Source organism: Salvia splendens, chromosome 10 (genome assembly GCF_004379255.2).
Source record: "Salvia splendens isolate huo1 chromosome 10, SspV2, whole genome shotgun sequence".
In the NCBI taxonomy this organism is placed as follows: Eukaryota; Viridiplantae; Streptophyta; class Magnoliopsida; order Lamiales; family Lamiaceae; genus Salvia; species Salvia splendens.
In genome coordinates this window covers 5,802,908-5,819,407 of record NC_056041.1, presented here as the reverse complement: position 1 = coordinate 5,819,407, position 16,500 = coordinate 5,802,908, and the positions used below count along the sequence as shown (strand labels likewise).

The 16,500-nt window shown below is 35.9% G+C and overlaps 1 protein-coding gene and 1 pseudogene across 1 annotated transcript; both read right to left on the bottom strand.

Moving 5' to 3' along the window:
- Positions 1-2,516: 2,516 nt before the first annotated feature.
- On the bottom strand, positions 2,517-4,213 carry LOC121751216 (annotated as a pseudogene).
- A 341-nt stretch (positions 4,214-4,554) lies between these two features.
- Positions 4,555-10,819, bottom strand: LOC121753076 (ABC transporter B family member 4-like). The gene is made up of 9 exons (XM_042148236.1): positions 10,405-10,819; positions 9,152-9,549; positions 8,127-8,365; positions 7,512-8,037; positions 7,153-7,426; positions 6,199-7,070; positions 5,765-6,031; positions 5,424-5,687; positions 4,555-5,330 (listed from the first exon to the last, which is right to left on the bottom strand). The coding sequence occupies exons 1-9, from the start codon at positions 10,694-10,696 to the stop codon at positions 4,683-4,685; spliced, it is 3,780 nt and encodes a 1,259-aa protein (XP_042004170.1). The 5' UTR covers positions 10,697-10,819; the 3' UTR covers positions 4,555-4,682.
- Positions 10,820-16,500: the final 5,681 nt, after the last annotated feature.

Sequence of the window (16,500 nt, the reverse complement as noted above, 5' to 3'; positions counted from 1 at the left end):
ATATGGAATCAAAGCACAGACTAAAACTAATTTTAACTATTTTTGTTCTTTAAATTCCCAAAAATAGTAGTTTATTTTTTTCTCATTTTCTCTCCTACTTTTTCTTTCAATTGTGTATTAAACTTGTGTTGTTTCCAAAATCTCTATTTTAATGGGACAAATGTAGTACATATAATTACACAATCAACGTAATAGTTTGATTTTTGTAAATGACAGAATAAAAAAAACCCAGAAATTTTAAGGATCAAGACAAAGAATAAATAATAAAATAAAAATTAGAAAGAGACAATAAAAGTAAATTAAACTCTGATAAGGAACAAAATTGCATATTTAAAAACCACTAACATTCACAAACAACAAAATTCTATTTTTATAAGAATGACTAAATTAAAGTCATAATATTCTCGATTACTAAAACATCTTTACAGACATAGTGAAATAGTTTCTCTATAATAAATAGCTAGATGGGTAATTTAAGCCAGCAAAAACAAATATTTTTTTCTTTATCAAATTAGTGATGGTCAAACAAGTAGACCTCATGTTTTAAGGCTCTACAGCTCATATATAACCATAATGCATCAACTTTCATGTCATTTTTAAACATATCATGCATCTTATTATCGACACCTTTTTATTTATTATTATTGGAGACTGTGTTATGCTTTCCATATCTGTATAAATAAATGTAGTAAAAGATTTACGGGTTTCGTATTAAATTGTGCGTTAATTTATGAGCTAGTGCGTTCCCCAATATATAATATTTGATAAATAAAAATAATAATACTACTCTACTAGGCACTAACAAAGGCCAATAAATGTAATCATTTTTTTTATAGTCCAGCGAATGAATCAGTTCCAGGATAGATATTTTAATCAAAAGGATGGTAATAATAGAAAAGGCCAAATTCAATGGAAAGTTGGAGTTGGGGAATCGCCACTACAAATAAATATGTATTTTTATAATTTGTAATGAGACAAGAAAAAGTGCCATTACTAATAAAAGGTCGCTATTTTTTAATGCAGATCACGTCTTATGAAGTTAATGAACGTGGTAAGATGGTAAAATTTTTGTGAGAGAATTAAGAAGAATAACTCATTTATTTAAATTGCATCACATTATTTCTAAGTGTAAATAATATATGGCTATGCTTTTTTGTAGGTTAGGCATATTTCAATTAATTATTTAAGTTGCAATGAAATATAAATAATGAGTCAAAGTTGGTGGAGCGTTTCAATATGACTTAGTTCACAAGAATCTTCTCTTTCCTTGGAGAAGAAGCTCACCCATACTGGGCCGCCCCACACTTGCATTTAATATTCATCACCGCAAAATACATAGTAATCTCATGAGCAATAAAGATACGTTCCAATCTTTTATTTATTATACTATAATTTCTTAGACAAATTGAATGGATAACAAATAGTGATGCTAATCGGGTCGCCCAATGGATTTTGGATTAATTCTATTCGGATAGTAGGTCAATTGGGTGCAGGCTAATCGGATTGTATTTTTTGGGTTATAGAAGTTCAACCCTAACCATAAAAGCTCGGGTTTCGGGCTAGCCAATAGAGTTTCTACCGATAAAATTAACATACGACCAATCCAATAAATAATTATGAAAATTAGTTATATTTGTAAAATGTAAAACATTTAAGTATGATAAATTTGAGATATATGCTTAAACTCAACATAAACATGATCAAATACCAATATTTGAGATTTGTGCAAAAAAACATAAATATAGTTCCAAAAATTTTAAAGCATGTTTTAGAATATTTTTTTAGTGAATTTGAAGTTTCTAATTCATTTATCTATTATTATATTAATAAAAATTTAATATAAAATTGAAAGTTATTTTTTAAGTTATTTATGTTATAAAAATAATCCATGTAATGTCGAGTTAGGAGTCAAACAAATTGAACAATAGAAATTTTATCTGGTTTTTAGATCAACTCATCGGGTTTTCGCTAACGGGTTGCGGGTTGACTGGGTACGGACTAATCGAGTTATGATTTTATCGGACTAGAAATTTCCAATTCTAACTTTATAAATTTAGTGGGTTATTCAGTCTAATCTACATGTTGCGGCTGCACTGACATCCCTAATAACAAACAGTAAAACAGTGCACTAAAAATATACAGTACTATTCATTTAGCCATTCTGGAGATTGAATTATAAAGCTTAAAAAATTACTCTTAATATTTCTATAATTCACAATCACAAAACTCGTTGCTTCTAATTGATCATGGTTTTCATAGTCATAAATTATCGCATTTTGCTTAAAATTCATAACCACCCATATTTTGCATTAATTACAATTTCGAATCGTTTTATTTATGAATTGACAACCACAGATATTTTGAGTTATAAATTTAAGTTAATTTATGCAAATTAAAGCAAAACAACACTTTAAAACAAATACTCCACTCATTACATTCATCTCTATCTCAAGTTAGTATACTTCATTTTACTCTTAAAATCATAAATTTGTGTCCAAGTAAACGTAACAACTAACTTGGGTAGAAAATTAGAGTACAATTTAAATTAATTTTAAATCTTTATAGTTGTTATTATTTTTTTATAATAACAAAATAATTTGAATAATCATTGCCCAGAAAAGAGAGCGAATATTTTATTTTCGAGCTCAGTCATATGAACTCTATTTTAATAACATTGTTTTCAATTTTCATCCATTCTTTCTAATCTTATTTTATTTAGAAAGAATTTCAAGTTTGGAAGTTTTGAAGCAAAGCAGGAAGATGGGCTTTCTTGACGCACCACGTCATAAGCCCGACCGGAATCACGCTCGACCCCTGAACCGGAACAACATGAACCGGGTCCCCCACCCGTAGTCAACCTCCATAGACCCGAGTCTCCCCCACTCCGATATAAACAGCGTCCGGTATTCCAACGGCGGCGCAAACCGGTCCGGCCCCGTCTGCGCTCCCGCCTTTCCCGCCCACTTTCGAAACTCCTCCGCCAGCCGCGCCTTCCCCTCCTTGATCAACTCCACCACCTCGAACACGTCCTTCGCCACCACCTCCCGGCTCGCCGCCGTCACGGTCACCGGAAAAAAGCAGTTACCGTAGAATCCCTCCGGCAGCGGCGGCTCCACCAGATTCCGGCAGTTGGCGAAGAAGACCAGCTTCATCTCCGTCTCCTCGTCCAGTGCGACGCCGCCACCACCTCGAACGTGGAGCAATTCTTGCCGCTCCGTTGCCGGAATTCTCGCTTCAGCTTCTCAATCTCGTCGGTGGATACGTCGATTATGGCCGGCTCGAGCTGGTGGTCCGGAAGCAGGGGGAAGGACATGGGAAGGGGAACGGAGGGCGACGGCGGGGTGGTCGGCGCCGGAACGCCTCGGGCCATTTCTCCGACGGCGTTGAGGAACTGCGCCGCGCCGAGACCGTCGCATATGCTGTGGCAGAATATCAGCCCCATCACGAATCCGTCGCAACCAAATTGTGTTACCTAAACACGCAAAGTTATGATTTAATTATGTTACCCTTTAAAATGTATTAGTAGTAAATTTTTTAATTCGTACGAGACATTTACGAAAACTACAAAAAGTTATTATAGTAATTCACTACTTTTATTTTGTTATATTCTTTAAAAATTTTAATCGTATGAAACAAACTATAAAAATTATGGTTTAATTCGCTACTTATATACAGTTACAAGATTGAACAGAAGTTTGCTCCTACCTGAATTTGCACCAGAGGATCTACGCCGTCAGTCTGTGGCGGCGGAGGAGGCAGAAGCTTCTCATAAGGAATAAACATGGCGTCGTCCAAGTAATTAACATCATCCAAGGTACAATCAGCCAATGCATCCACCACCCAAATCCCATCTCCGGTACAAGCAATCTGAAGCTCATTCTCATCTGAAACACGCAACCTCCCCGCCAGAGGATAGTAAGGAACCAACGCTTTTCCCAAAGCTTCACGTATCACCTCCACCGCCGCTGGCCCGTGTCAGAACACATGAAGCGTTCGGGCATTGCACCGCAGCGCCGGCAGCCTGTCCACCACCGATAACTCGAGAATACCCGACGGCGCAACCAATCCCTTAGCGCGTGTTGTCACTGAGAATTCCATCTCTGTTTTAATTGATTGGCCATGGAATGTGTTGGAAGATTTTTATAAGCTGAGTGTGAAATTGGTGCTTGGCTTAGAAGCATGTTCAATCTATTGTTTGTTGTTTTAAGTATTTCTATACTAGTGTTAGGTGTGGACATATATACATGCCTTGCAAGCAAGCAAAAAATAGCCAATGCCAAAATTGTTCATTGCCAGTAAATGCACAATCCTTTTCTTTGACAGAATCCTTTGGAGCTTTTTATGAAGGTTGCTCCAGTAATATCCATACTGAATCCATTGAAGCTCTATCCTCTCTGATCTTCTAATCTTCCACAATAGTTTGTCTGGATTAGCAATCGCATTTACTTCAAATATAAATTATGAATTTAGATAAACACATACGGAATATAAAGGATTGAAGATATATCTTTTCACAAATTGATATAAATCAAGTATAATGTATGGGAGTAATATAATACACTTGTGCAATTAAGGTATATAAAGGTACGTACTTGGCCTTTTATTTACTATCACAATCTGATCTACATCTATATATATTGGTATAATACTTCAAGTAGTAAAATTACCAAAAAAAAATTGAATCATGTAGCGGCCATATGCAATGCCACAAGTGATGCATAGAACCCATCTTTAATACTAATAAGAGAATCATGCTTCCCTTTCTCCACAATCACTCCATTCTTCACCACCGCAATCACATCAGCATTCTTGATCGTCGACAGCCTGTGCGCCACCACCACCGTGGTCCGGTTCACCATCACCCGATCGAGTGCATCCTGCACCACCCTCTCGGACTCCGCGTCCAGAGCGCTCGTGGCCTCGTCCAGCAGCAATATCTGCGGGGACTTCACAATGGCCCGCGCTATGGCAATCCTCTGCTTCTGCCCGCCAGACAGCTGGACCCCACGGTCGCCCACCGTGGTGTCGTACCCCTGCTGCAGCCCGCTGATGAAGCTGTGGGCGTTGGCTAGATTGGCTGCGGCCGTGATCTCGGCCTCTGTAGCGTTCCCTCCCTTGCCGCCGTAGGCTATGTTGTCTCTGATTGTGCCACTGAAGAGGACTGGCTCTTGGCTTACTAGTCCCATTTGTTGCCTTAGCCATTTTAGATTCATCTTCTGGATGTCGATTCCGTCAACGGTGATCACACCTGAGTCGGGATTGTAGAATCTCTGCAGCAGGGCGATCACCGTTGATTTCCCACTCCCACTCTCCCCCACCAGCGCCACTGTCTGGTGGAAACAAGAGAAAGAATATGTTAGCACATAATAAATTCTCATCATAATTTTAAGGAATTTTATATAAAAATGATTTGTATCTTGTACCTTGCCACTGTGAATTGTTAGTGAGAGGTCTCTGAAGATTCTGATATTAGGCCTAGTAGGATACTTGAAGCTTATATGTCTTAGCTCAATTTCCCCTTTTAAATTCTCCAGGATGGTGCCAGATTCATCACTGGGATCAATGTTTGATCTTCTGTCTAGGATAGCAAATATGGAAGCTGTTGCGCTCTTTGCCTTGCTCGAGTCCGGGGCAAACGTGCTCGATTGGGACACAGCGACGGCCGCCATGTTTATCGCAAAGAAAACCTACACAAACACGAGACAATATCAGTACCAGAAAAACGAGTATATATACATGTATCGTCCACTAGTGTAGTGCTTACACGAAACACATCTGCGAAAGTTGTCTTCCCGGACTCAACAAGCCGAGCTCCGGCATAGAAGGCTGTGGCATAGGCGAAGAATAACAAGGCTAAAGATAGCCCGAAACCGGTGCCACTAATCAATCCTTGCTTTATCCCCATCTTCACTGGCCCTTCACACTTTTTCTTGTACATTTCCATAATCTTTTCCTCTGCACAATAAGAAGCCACAGTTCTAATTGTTCCTACAGCATCATTAGCCACTTGACTTGCTTCCTCATACATCACCTAATAACACAAACAAGAGTTATGTGAGTCAGCAAAGTTGAGAAAGAAAAAAGGTTTATTTTTAGGAAAATTAGTCCCTGAAACTATGAACTTTGACAAAATTCATGTATTTCTCACAAACTTTAAAATTGGTCTAAAATATCAGAAACTTTGCATTCTCCACGAACCTTAGCATCCGCGCTGAATCCCATCATGAATTTGAGTTGGATATATCCATTGAGAGCAATGAGAGGCACCAATCCAAGAACAATCAAAGCCAGCTGCCAACAAGCAAAGAAGGCTATAACAAGCCCCACGATTGCAGAGGAAAGATCTTGTACAATCTGCGCCAAAGCATCTCCAACTAGAGCTCGAATAGTAGCTGCATCGGCCGACAACCTCGCGCCAATCACCCCACTCGAATTCTCAGCCTCGTCAAACCAAGCAACCTCCATGTTCACCACCTTCTCAAAACACATCATTCGGATCCTCCTGATGAGCCTGCAACCAGCCACGCCAAAGAAGTACGTCCGTAGCGGGTATGCCACCAGAGACACCACTCCCAGAGCCACAAACATGACGGCCCAGAACTTGGAGTCTTGCCTCATCTTGTGAGGCGGCTCGTAGAACGTCTTGATCACAAGTGACAGTAGGATGCCGAAAAATGGGACTATTGCCCCATTCACAATTGCAGCCAGAGTGCCGGCTGACAGAGCTGGCGCCTCAGGCCTGTTGAGGGCGGCCAGCCGCGACAGAGGCACCTCAGGGTGCTTCTTCTTATCAGATTCAAGCTCCAACTCCTCGTACTCGTTCCTCGAAACACTCACCCCTCTGGATAGGCTGAAGGAGATGGAAATTGAGTTGTGGCTCCCACTTCTGAACCTGGACGATCTTTGACTCATTAGATTTGCGAGCGTTGGCTTCTGGCTCGCTTGCCTGCTGTACTCATCCGCATAATCTGGCTCCTCCACAACATCATCTTCTTCATTACGCGCTTCTTGAAGCCGTACAAGCTGAGAATACGCGCCTTCCGGATCCTCCAACAACTCCGTATGGGTGCCTACGTGTCCAGATTGTGACAGTCTCAAAATAAGCTCTAACTAAATAGTCAGTAAAATAAGCTCTATCAAATAAGCACATACCTTTCTCAACCATTTTTCCTTTATGAATCACTGCAATCATGTTAGCATTCCTAACTGTGGTTAGACGATGTGCGACTATCACGGTCGTCCTGTTCACCATGATCCGATCAAGCGCCTCCTGAACTACTCTCTCCGACTCTGCATCCAGCGCGCTTGTAGCCTCGTCCAGAAGCAAAATCCGCGGATCCTTCAGAATAGCCCGTGCTATGGCAATCCTCTGCTTCTGCCCCCCGGATAGCTGAGTCCCGTGCTCACCAACCCAAGTATCGAACCCCTGCACAAACATGTCCATCATTCATGGTTCATCCCACAACCTATCTAGCAAATCATGCAAAGTAAAACGTTATAAACAACATTACCTGCGGCAGCTTATCAATGAACTTAGCAGCATTAGCAAGCTCAGCGGCGCCTCTAATCTCTTGATCAGTGGCGCCATCCTTGCCGTAGGCAATGTTGTCCTTGATGCTTCCCATGAACAATACCGGCTCCTGGCTCACGAGCCCGATCTTTGACCTGATCCACTTGAGCTGGAATTCCCTGAGGTCGGTCCCATCAATCAGAACCTGACCACTCTGTGGATCGTAGAATCTCTCGATGAGGCTAACCACGGTGGACTTGCCACTCCCACTCTGTCCCACCAACGCGGCAGTAGTGCCACGTGGGATGCTGAGAGAGAAGTCAGTAAAAATGAGCTCGGTAGGCCTAGCTGGATAACTAAAGCATACATCTCTCAGCTCTATATCTCCAGCAATGTCGCTCAACACCTTCCCTCTGCTGTCGAATGGATCGATCTCGGGCTTCCTGTCGATGGTCTCGAACATCTTGTAGGCCGCGGCTCGCCCTGCTGCGAACGCTGTCAAGCAGGGAGAGGCTTGCCCCAAAGACCTGTGTGGATGAAGAATTGGATTTTTAATTTTTTTTAAAAAAAAATTGAGATATGAGATTGTTGCGAGAATGAAATGATGAAAACTCACAGTGAGCCAGTTAGAACTGCGACAATGACTGTGAATACTTCACCACCAGAGTGGCCCTTTTCAAGAATCATCTTGGCGCCGTACCAAACGGCCAAGCCGTAGCTGCAAAACATCATGAACATGACGGTGCCGAGGCCGAGCCCCGTGGCTAGGCCTTGTTGCACAGATGATTTGTAAGCGCTGTCGAGAGACTTGTTGTACTCACTCATAGCCCTCTTCTCCCCTGTATACGAGGCAACCTACCCACACACACGTATAAACCAATTTATTATATAGTGTAGTTTTTAAAATTTTAATCATGTAAATTTTTTATTTTAATGGGTATGTTCAATTTAAATAGATATACTATGAAATTAGAGATTGATAAAATAAAAATGAATTTCAAATGTAAGTAGTGGAACCATGAAAGTATAGGTTTTATGTATGTATTACTCTAAGACTCACATTTGGGCCTGAACATAATAACAGAATAACTTAATAACATTGGTACCTGAATAATATTGTTAAGACTCACATTTGGGCCAAAGCTTGTGAGTGCTCTAAGATAAAAACAATTAAAAGTATTCACTCCTACCTAGTCAGCCTAGTCTCATAGTTCTTCAATTTTATTTTTGCTATTGTAAAAAAAACGTAGTCATTCTTACAATTATATTCTTATAATATTTTATTAATTCATATAGTTTTGAATTCACCTTATTTTTCCTAGAATTCACGGTCAAAAAACTTCTTAGTTGAGAATTGACATTAATTTGTTTGCAACCCAAAATCTTCTTATAATGGTGAATTCACACATTTATTTTTGGCATAAATTCACAACTACAAAGCTTTTTTTTTAATTGTGATCGGATCGTATTTTGCCTATATATAATTCATAATCACAGAAATTGATTATATTTTGAAATATCTTTTTAATCTTTATAGCTGTCTTTATTTTTATAATATCATTATGGATATTTCACTATATTCTTTTGAAAACTAGAAACGAAAAAGATATCATTTTCATAACAAAAAAAAAAACTACTCACAGTTCTAATGGCGCCAATGGTCTGCTCCACCACAACCGCCGCGGCGGCATAGGCGTTCTGGCCACGCGACGCCATCTTGGCGACCACTTGCGACATGACCCCGCCGGAGATCATGAGCGGCGGAATGGACGACAGCATGACCAGAGTGAGAAGCCACCCTTTGCTGAAGGCGATGATGAAGCCTCCGAAGAAGGTTGCCATCAACTGCGCAAACTTGCCGACCTTCTCTCCGATGGCATCTTGGATGAGGACCGTGTCTCCGGACATCCTCCCGATGACTTCTCCGGTGTGAACCTCCTTGTCGAAGAAGGCGATGTCTTGCTGCAGAATGGTCTGTAGGTAGAGAGTTCGGATCCGAGCGGCTTGTCTCTCTCCGGTGATCATCCAGCATGCCACCTCTGCTCATCATCATTCACAGAATTAGTATAGAAGAACTAACATTTAAGAATTCATCAAAGAATTGGATATGATTATATTAGTAAACGAGTTATTAATAGATAGGGTGTTATTTGCCTATGAAATCACCAAGAATAGGTCATATTTGTTTCGCAATTTTCAAAATTTGAAAATCATGAAGTTTCCAAAAATTTCAATTATCCCATTTAACCAGATTTGTTTTATTTTATTTTTATTTTCTTAATTTTTTAGCTCAAAACTATGTCGTTTACATCATCTCACTATTCATCGATATTACCAAAATTTAATATATGCATGCCAATTTTGCATTTGTTTGAAAAAAATAATTGTGTGACAATTCTTTTTTAAACTTCATGATTTGTCATTCAAATTTTTAAAAATACTGTACGTAACAAATTAGAATTTGACCAAATTTTTTGAATTTATAGACAATTAATCCTAAAAAATATATGAAAAAAACCACATACCTACACATTCAAAAACCAAAAGCTAGTTACTCCATAATTGAGATGAAGAAGTACTTGTCGGAATTTGACATAAATTGCAAAATTCAAAGACTTTTAGGCCACAAATAATGATCAGAGTTTTATGACACAAACTTTCACTATCACATAAACATTCGAGGTATACAAGGAATCTAGGATAGTCAATCAGATTCAAAAAATTCGAATTGTTGATAAGTGAAATTTGGACCATATACCAAAGTCCAAAGAGTTACCAAGTTAATATTACTTTGACAAAAAATATTAAGTGAGCTAAAAATCTAAATCTTGATAATTCATGTATTTACTAGCAAATAACCTCGATCAAATATGTCTATACACACACACACTTACGAAGAAATGCTGCAGCACCGCAGCCAAGCGCGACGTAGACCAGCTTAAGGGAGACCTTGCACACGACAGGGAGCACGTTACCGGTCTGCGTACGACCAAATGCATCAGCCAGCTCACCAAAGAGCAAGGCCATGAGAGGCGGGTTCATGCCATTGCCGATGGCACCCAACGTCCCCACCAACATGAGGATCTTATCAAGCCAATCCGAGAAAACGAATAATTTGTAGAATGCAACCACATTCTTCGCCTCTCCGCCGCTGCCGTCTGCCAAAGCCTCTTCTTCTCCACCCATCTTTTACTTTAGAGTCTTGCTTTGGAAATTGGCAATAAATAATGATCAATTAATCAGTTTCTTGACATAGGCATGGAAATGGAGATGAACGAATAATTAATCAAATAATGATGAGAATTATGTATAAATATAGTAGATATATATTGAGAAGAACGGTTCAAGAGCCGGAGGAAGTGAATGAAAACATATATAGAAAAAGGCACAGTAGCATAAGTTAGTTGGGTTGGCCGAATGATTGTATTTTTCTCAACGAGTTTTGAGCACTGATTAATTTTTTTAATCGATTTGGACTTTGCCAACACAAACTACCCATGTTTGTTTTTTATTTCATAATTTAGACTTCTTCTTTATTTGCAAAAGACATGTAAACTCACTTCGGGCGTAACATGTGTGTTCATTTTTAATTTACTAATCATGTTTATGCGTATCTACCAACATTTTCTCTGACTTTCTTTTTCTTTAAGTACTGTACTACAAAATCCAAATATTGCAAATTGAAACTCAATTTTTTTTATTCACAAAATAAAAATTTCGATTTCGAAATATGTGAAACATTAACACGATCAAGTCATGAATTTCTTCATTTTCGAGATTTTTTTCCCCATCTTTTTTTTCATCTATCAATTCATAGGTCAGTGACATATAGAAGGTCAACTTTGTGAAAAGAAAGTGGCATATTCAAAGTTCAAACCTCTCTGAAAAATAAGGCTAGGTTAACTATTAAAGTAATTAATGTATTTCTCTCCACTTTGTAAGCATAGGTGACGTACAAATATAAAACAAAATAAAATAATTTGAAGATATGAAAGTGAAAGGCAAACTAAACCTTAGGTATCCTAAGAAATACTACAAATTAATTTGTCGATATCAATAACCTCAGTGGAGTAAAACTTATCTACATGTATAAAGTACTACTCCATAAACTAAGCAATTTTTTGCATAAGTTATAACTAAATTATGGTGATTTATTTAATAGGGGTAATAGTTATTCAAAACAAAACAAAAAAAAAAACAAAATCAGAGAACAACTCAAGTATCCTTGATCACGTAATAATGCAGAAAGAGGATGTTAGTCCTCTTCTACAAGACAGACAAAATAAACAATGTATCTCAAATAAATTAATGAGCAATGGAAGAGGACTACTTCCAACTAATATAATGCAACAATCAATTATATACTTATCTAATTTCGATATTCAACACATAAAAAAGTAGTAAAATGATGAGGAAAAATTTCAACATATTGCCTATTCGTTTTAATAAAGTTATTACTACAACATATCTATCTCCAAGTCAAACTTGTTCCCTCACCTAAAAGATTCTCCAATTTTAGCCAACACATTCATTTAATTTTACCACCTGAATTCAAAAGATAATAATAGTAGTAACTAGTAGTAGTAGTTTGTATAAATTGTATTCTCTTACCAACATTCAAAATTGCTACTTTTATTCATAAAAATTAATTAATTTTTGTTCGCAATTAATGTTAATTTTACCCATGATCGTATATTGTTACATGTATTTATAGCTCTTGAAACTTTTCTTTATAAAAAATGTCACTTTTCTTTAAAGCAATAGTGATATAAAATTTATTCATTGATTAAAATTCGTGTGGCTGGATTCAATCCGTTACTTAAGTAGTTTCAGTACAATGTTAAATAAGATTCGTGCATGTCTTAGGAGGCTTAGTCTCCTCCTATAATATCTTAAAAAATAATCCACCAATTTAATCTTAAGTAATTTAAATATTCCCACAGATTATAGAGGTCCATCATCACACGTACTACATACATTCAAGTCACATATATAGCTGTAATTTTATTAATGTCGTGTGCGTATATATATATTCCTTTCAAACAAGGTAGTGAATATGGGTTGGTGGAGAGACATATGACAACTTGTAGGATTTGGACCTAATTATAAAATTGATTTGGGGGGAGTAAATCCGTGTTGGTCTCTGTAATTAATTTAAAATTCTATATAAAACTGAATTAGGTGTATCTGTTGAATTCAAACCTAATACGTTATTTTATCTTGCTACCAACTTCTTTCAATTTCAATATCTATCTAATCCAATATTAATCATTTGCTACACGTAATTCTTTCTGATTTTGACAGCAAAAGTGAAAAACGTAGGTTCTGATTAAGAGAGTTAATAACAGATGCATTAATTAAATACACCACGTTTAGTTTTATTGTACATATTAATTAGATGTTTAATTCATTTTTAGCATTTTTTATAATAAATTAATTATACATTTCTTTAACTCATTTAGTTCAATTATAGAACTAATATAAAAATATACTCCCTCAGTCCCTTAAATTTGTCACATATTTTCTTTTTCGTCCGTCCATAAAAATTTATCACTTTTCACTTTTATCATTTTTTGTATGGACTTTATATTCCACTAACTCATTCACACTCACAATTTATTATAAAACTAATATATAAAAGTAGGACCCACATGCCACCAACTTTTTCAACTCACTTTCTATTACATTTTTCTTAAAACTCGTGTCGGGTAAGAGAGAGAATAATATAGACAACACTGTTGTCTATATTATTCTCTCTCTTACTTTTCTTTCTTTCCACTTCAACTATTTATTATCATTGTTCCAAAATGATGGACAAAAATAGAATAGCCTTATTTTTCGTGGACGGAGTAGATGGTAGGAAAACTGTCACTAAATTTATCACATAAATTCGCGTGACGCGTAAACGAAAAAAGTGATGTAAGCACAAATATAAACTTAACATTTTTTTTCTTAATCAAGTGTTAGGAGTCGTAATTAAGCCTATAATTACTCTTGTTTGGTGAATTTGAAGGTCAAAGTAGATGGCCAGCAACTAAGTGAAATCACGTTGGCATTAATTAATCGTAATTGGTATCGGTTGACGTGCAAGTTAGAGGCTAGAATGACTGCATCTTTAACAAAACAGCATCCCAAGTCATAATTTATTTATTTTTAATTCAACGACACTTAAATAAAAGGAATAATATCGACAAAATAACGATTACTCATCAAATAGCAGATTTTGTTGAACAAGTCAATAATTTTTAAAGTGGTTGTTTGGTCACATATTTTATGCAAAGATTCGTTTATTGGAAATAAAAAAGGAGTATGAATAATTGGAATTTTGCTGATTTTTTTGAGTTGACAAAAAACTCAGCCATTGTGCTACTTTTACAAGAAAATATCAATTTTGGTCCACAAATGGAGTTTTAACATTTTTATAGTCAGCAAATATGGCCAAAAGTATCAATTTTAATCTGTAATATTTATAAATATTTTTTGAGGTCCATTATTTTTAATGTAATATTTTCTGAGCTATTTTTTATTATTTTAAAATTTTTAATGAAAATATCTCAAGCCCATGAAAGGTATTTCAAGCCTTCTTAGAATGTCGTTTTAAATTAGTTACATATTTATTCAATTCTATTTATATTGTTATTTCATATGAATAGAAAAGGAGAAATGGATAAGAAGAGATAATGAAAATATGGGAAAGAAGAGAGAAAAAAAAGGAAGAAAGGGGAAAGAAGAATTAAAGATATAAATCAAATATTTTAATAAAGAAGACAGAATTAATAGAGTGAAATGACCTTCATGAATCAATGGTATTTTCATCCAAATAAAGTTTAAAACGGTAAAAAAAAGTAGCTTAAACAATAGACTACAATACATAATTTAAAATATTATAGACTAAAATTGATACATTGACAAAGTTTGTATATCAGAACAAAAATTTCTAGTTACAAGAAAATAATCAACAAATTAGCAAACTAGCTAGTGCGCGCTTTCCATAAATGTTTACGATAAGTTCCAAAATAAAAGAGTGAAAAATATCTAGATTATTTAATAATTTGATTCGAACAATCATTAACTGATACTCGTATATAAATACTTATTAATTTTTTGATTAATTAAGCCAGTTGTACTATAATTTTTCTACTCTCGATTTTTCCTCTCTTTTCGCATGAGTGCACGAGTTAAAATTATCTATATACCCCTATAGGGTTGCGTTAAAGATAGAACCATTCTTAAGTGTAGAACCTAGAACTCTACATATTTTATTCATTGGATGAGGAAAAAATGACGGTCAAGATTAAAAATCATACATATTAGACTATGTTTTCACGACATTCCGGACTCAACATGTGAAAAAACTCACATGTTGATGGAAGAATGAATGAAACGAAGAAGAGTCCATGCATGCTTTATTTTTTCACTTCTCTGCATTCACCCATTAATAATAGTTTTGGTTGTAATGGGAAGTTGCTGTGCAAATCAACACCATTGGATTAAAAGATCTAACGACCTCCGTTTAGCATTTGTTCTACGTTTAAGAATGGTTCTACGTTTAAGAATGGCTCTATCTTGATCACAATCCTACCCCTATATATATATATATGAATCTTTGTTTTGTGCATTTTTAATTCATATATTTTATATATCTTGAATCCAACATCGAATTTCTATTGGTCGTCATCAACTGACATAAGTATCGACCAAAGTCCACAATTGTTCAATGGCGTGGTTCATATGAATGTTAGTTAAATTTAATTGTAGGGGTGGGGAAAATATCAAAATATCAAAATATTGTACTTACCGTATAAAAAAAATACCGAAAATATCAGTTTTTCAAAATACTGCAATTTTCGGTACGGTGTCATACCATACTGAAATCTTTCGGTACGGTAACCGTATCAATTTTCCTATACCGTGGTATACCAAATATTCGATATATACAGTAGATTAACTATTGATATAATTTTTATTTAAATAAATAGTTTCGGAAGCAAAACGTAAATTATCACATTAAGAAGAGAGAAAAAGCGGCTACTTAGCTAGTAATTATATTAGTACTAAATTTATAGCTATTTATATATAATTAATTAGATATATCATAAATGTCTTTAAGTAATTAATGAGTATGATATGAGTAATTATATTAGTACTAAATTTATAGCTATTTATATATAGCTATTTATGTCTTTAATGAGTAATTAATTAGATATATCATAAATTTATAGCTATTTATATATCATAGAATTGCGGGAGCTAGTAAAAGTCCTCAGTCAGCAAGTTCAAGAGTCTAGAAGAAGTGGCTAGTAGTATTTGAACTAAAATTGTGGAAACTAGTAGTATTAGAACTTAATTTGTGATTGGATTGGATTGAAATGTGAAACAATATTTTGTATCTATGTAAAATTTGAATTTTTGTCATTCAATTGAGTTATTTCATACTATGATTTGAAAAAATAAATCCTAATATTAATTTTTAAAAAAATTACAAATATTTAGTAGAAAGTATTTTAAAATAAATGTTGAACAGCAAGCACAGCGGTGCTTGCAAAATGAAGTCAGAAAATGGAATTATTTTTGCGAGCACAAGAATGCTCGCCGAAGTTGAATTTGTGACTACATTGAGGAAGTATTGCAAGCAAAAAATTCTTGCAACGGCCACCAGATTTTGCAAGCCATTTTGCGAGCACTAGTCAATGTGCTTGCAATTTTTCAGAATGTGATTGCTATTGTTCTCGCAAATTTTGCGACAAGCGAAAAGGCTAGCACCATTTCTACTCGCAAAGTGCTTGCAAAATGATGTTTTTGCGAGCATAAGTGCTTATTTGCAAGCACTTTGGTGCTTGCAAATCAACGTTTTTTTTTGTAGTGAACTGACATAAGTATCGACCAAAGTCTACAATTGTTCAATGGCGTGGTTCATATGAATGTTAGTTAAATTTAATTGTAGGGGTGGGGGAAAATATCAGAATATCGAAATATTGTACTTACCGTAT